Source organism: Microtus oregoni, unplaced genomic scaffold (assembly GCF_018167655.1).
Source record: "Microtus oregoni isolate MIOR12 unplaced genomic scaffold, Mior012 000016F_ref0000370, whole genome shotgun sequence".
Lineage (NCBI taxonomy): Eukaryota > Metazoa > Chordata > Mammalia > Rodentia > Cricetidae > Microtus > Microtus oregoni.
The window spans coordinates 42205548-42208568 of record NW_024543075.1 but is presented as its reverse complement, the minus strand read 5'-3'; the positions used below and the strand labels follow the sequence as shown (position 1 = coordinate 42208568).

General features: G+C 36.3%; 1 protein-coding gene across 1 annotated transcript; it reads left to right on the top strand.

The window, feature by feature from the left end:
• Nucleotides 1-2055: 2055 nt before the first annotated feature.
• Nucleotides 2056-3021, top strand: LOC121457799 (olfactory receptor 52Z1-like). Its single transcript, XM_041666806.1, has one exon. The coding sequence runs from the start codon at nucleotides 2056-2058 to the stop codon at nucleotides 3019-3021; it is 966 nt and encodes a 321-aa protein (XP_041522740.1).

Genomic DNA, 3021 nt, shown 5'->3' with positions numbered 1-3021 from the left:
GTACACATGCATTTACCAAAGCAGTTTTGATAGCAAACCATGGTTCAAAAGTGTTTATGTTTTATCTCTTGAGAAACCCCTAATTGCTAATGAAAAGCAATAGCAGGAATTCTATCTTTATTACCTTAAGCTGGGACAACACTTTACTCAACAAAAACTTGTTATACTATAATGTTGAAAACATGCTCACTACTATTATTATATCTAGGATTGAATATATGAAATATAATGTAAACTTTTTATTTTTGACATCAATATGTACTTGGAAAAGAACGAAAAGAAGCACACAGTCCCTTTGAAAACATTACTTTGAAATGATAAAATATTTATATTGTATCATACTATATGTATTGCATTTCCTCGAGGTTTAAAAAAATCATTCCTAGCATTCAGGTTTAAACCAAAAGTCACACACTCTGCCATATATCTGAAGCGTAAGGTTACAATCTATGTGTCCAGTCCTATGTCTCAATTTGCTTAGTTAGATGTGTTTGTTAGATGGCTTGAAATGTGTGCAGTTACATGTATTTATTATCTGAGCTTTTGATTTGTTAAATAAATTGCTTAAATAAAAAAAACACAACTCTTTTACTAAAAATTTTGCATTAAAATAGTACGTAGGTAATGGTTAACACTTATTCAAATGCTATGAGTTACAAGCTTTTGCTTTGTAATTCAGAGGTGTCACTGACAGACAGCTTTAATGACAATATTTTCAAGAATCTTTACTCTTTCTTTATAAACATACTATTTATTATGTTAATGACACATTGAATATCTCCAACCTTTTCTATCTTGACCTATTTTGAGAGATGGTTACTATTTGTCCATGCTTTGAGTTCTCTGAAAGGAATAAAATCTTTCTAATTCAATATATTTATGACCTATATCTTACCATCTTCTTAACATAGTAACATACTAGAATGAATTTAAGATTTCTATTTTGATTCCTTGATTTGTTTATAATTACACAATTTATTTATTTTCTATTAACACTTTTCTCCATTATCATTGAAATTTGTTTAAAAGATGAATAAAGAAAAGAAGAAGCCTGAAATATAAACAGAAACAGAAGACATATGTGTGAATAAGAGTCAAGACAGGTGAGGAGAGAAGGTAACTTGTGTGTGAAAGAGGATATATGCTGACTTCCATTAGCGTAACATAAGTGCTCGCTCAGCTCCGTGCTGGCTATAGGTGTGTCCAAAACATGATCCGTAAGCTGCAGATAGTTATGTGTGGTCCAGTTGACACTCGGATACTTAATTAAAACACGTGGGAGTGTTTTGTGTGTAATTTTATTGTAACTTGAAAGCACAGTATTTTAAGCATGAACTTTGTAGGTCGTAATGTGGTCCAGAGAAGACAAAATGTCAGATGGCTGGTTAAGCTGGAGCGCTGTGCACTGACTGCAGTCACGACAAAGAAAAGCACAGATCCAGTATCAAAACACAAAACTGATATATCATTCTTCAAAACAAGGATTTGCCATGTTTTTATATCCTTGCTTTGTTAAATAAATGGCTTAAGTAAGGAAAACGACAACTCTTTACTAAAAGTTTTGTATTAAAATAGTTCGTAGGCAATGGGTAACACTTATTCAATAGCTATGAGCTCCCCAAAGGAAGCAGGTTTCTGAACACTGCACCTCTGGAACTTGAAGAAGAGAATTGTGTTTGAACATCATAAGTGACAATAGGAGAAATCAATGATGCTAGGCAAAGCCTGTCAGAGACTCACAGGTCTGGAGGGAAAGAAGCAATAGAAAGCATTTTACAGTGTGGTCTCAATTTCAAGTCAAGTTTGTCACTGTAATTAACATTGTTAGAGTTCCAGTTAGCAAAGCTTTATAAAGCTTTGGTTACTCTCCTGCTAAGGAAATCTGTAGAGCAAGAGATTAACATTTTCATAAGAAAGTAATCTTAGCCAATGGTGAGTGTTCACATCTAATTTAATTTAAAAAAACACCATGATTCGTTTTTCTCATTTTGTTTTGTTTTGTCCTGTTGTTGCTGTTTTGCTTTGACAGGTCCAGAACGAGTGGATAAAATAAACATGACAACATTTTCAACCACTTTAAATCACACCAGTCTCAGAGACATCTGGTACACCATGATTGGGATCCCAGGACTAGAAGATGCACACATATGGATCTCCATCCCCATCTGTTCAATGTACATAGTGGCCATTGCAGGCAATGCACTGCTATTATTTCTGATCTCCACTGAACGGAGCCTACATGAACCTATGTACCTTTTCCTCTCAATGTTGGCCCTGGCTGATATCTTTCTGTCCACAGTCACAACACCAAAAATGTTAGCAATCTTTTGGTTCCAAGCTGGAGGCATTTCTTTTGCCAGTTGTGTGTCTCAGATGTTTTTCCTTCACTTCATCTTTGTGGCAGAGTCTGCCATACTGCTGGCTATGGCATTTGACCGTTATGTAGCCATCTGTTACCCACTAAGATACACCAATATTCTAACACCATCTGTCATCATTAAAATGGGCATTGCATCCGTGACTCGAAGCTTCTTCATCTGCTTCCCCCTGATCTTCCTTGTTTATCGGCTCACTTACTGTGGGAGAAACATCATTCGACACTCCTACTGTGAACACATGGGCATTGCCAGGTTGGCCTGTGACAGCATCAAGGTCAATATTTACTATGGGGTAATAGTGGCCCTATTTTCCACCTGCCTAGACGTGGTGCTGATCATTGTCTCATATATCCTTATCCTTTGTGCTGTGTTTAGAATTCCTTCTCGGGATGCCCGACTCAAGGCTCTGGGTACATGTGGTTCCCATGTATGTGTAATTCTCTTGTTCTATACACCAGCTTTTTTCTCTTTCTTTGCTCACCGTTTTGGTGGTCACAGTATACCACTGCATGTGCACATTCTCCTTGCTAACCTCTATGTGGTTGTACCACCCACAGTCAATCCCATCATTTATGGCGTAAAGACTAAGCAAATTCAAGAGAGAGTTATGCAAGTCTTTTCTTTAGGCAAGACATTTTGTTGA

Excerpts from the sequence above, each read along its gene's own strand:
- LOC121457799 (XM_041666806.1), top strand. The coding sequence starts at position 2,056 with ATGACAACATTTTCAACCACTTTAAATCACACCAGTCTCAGAGACATC.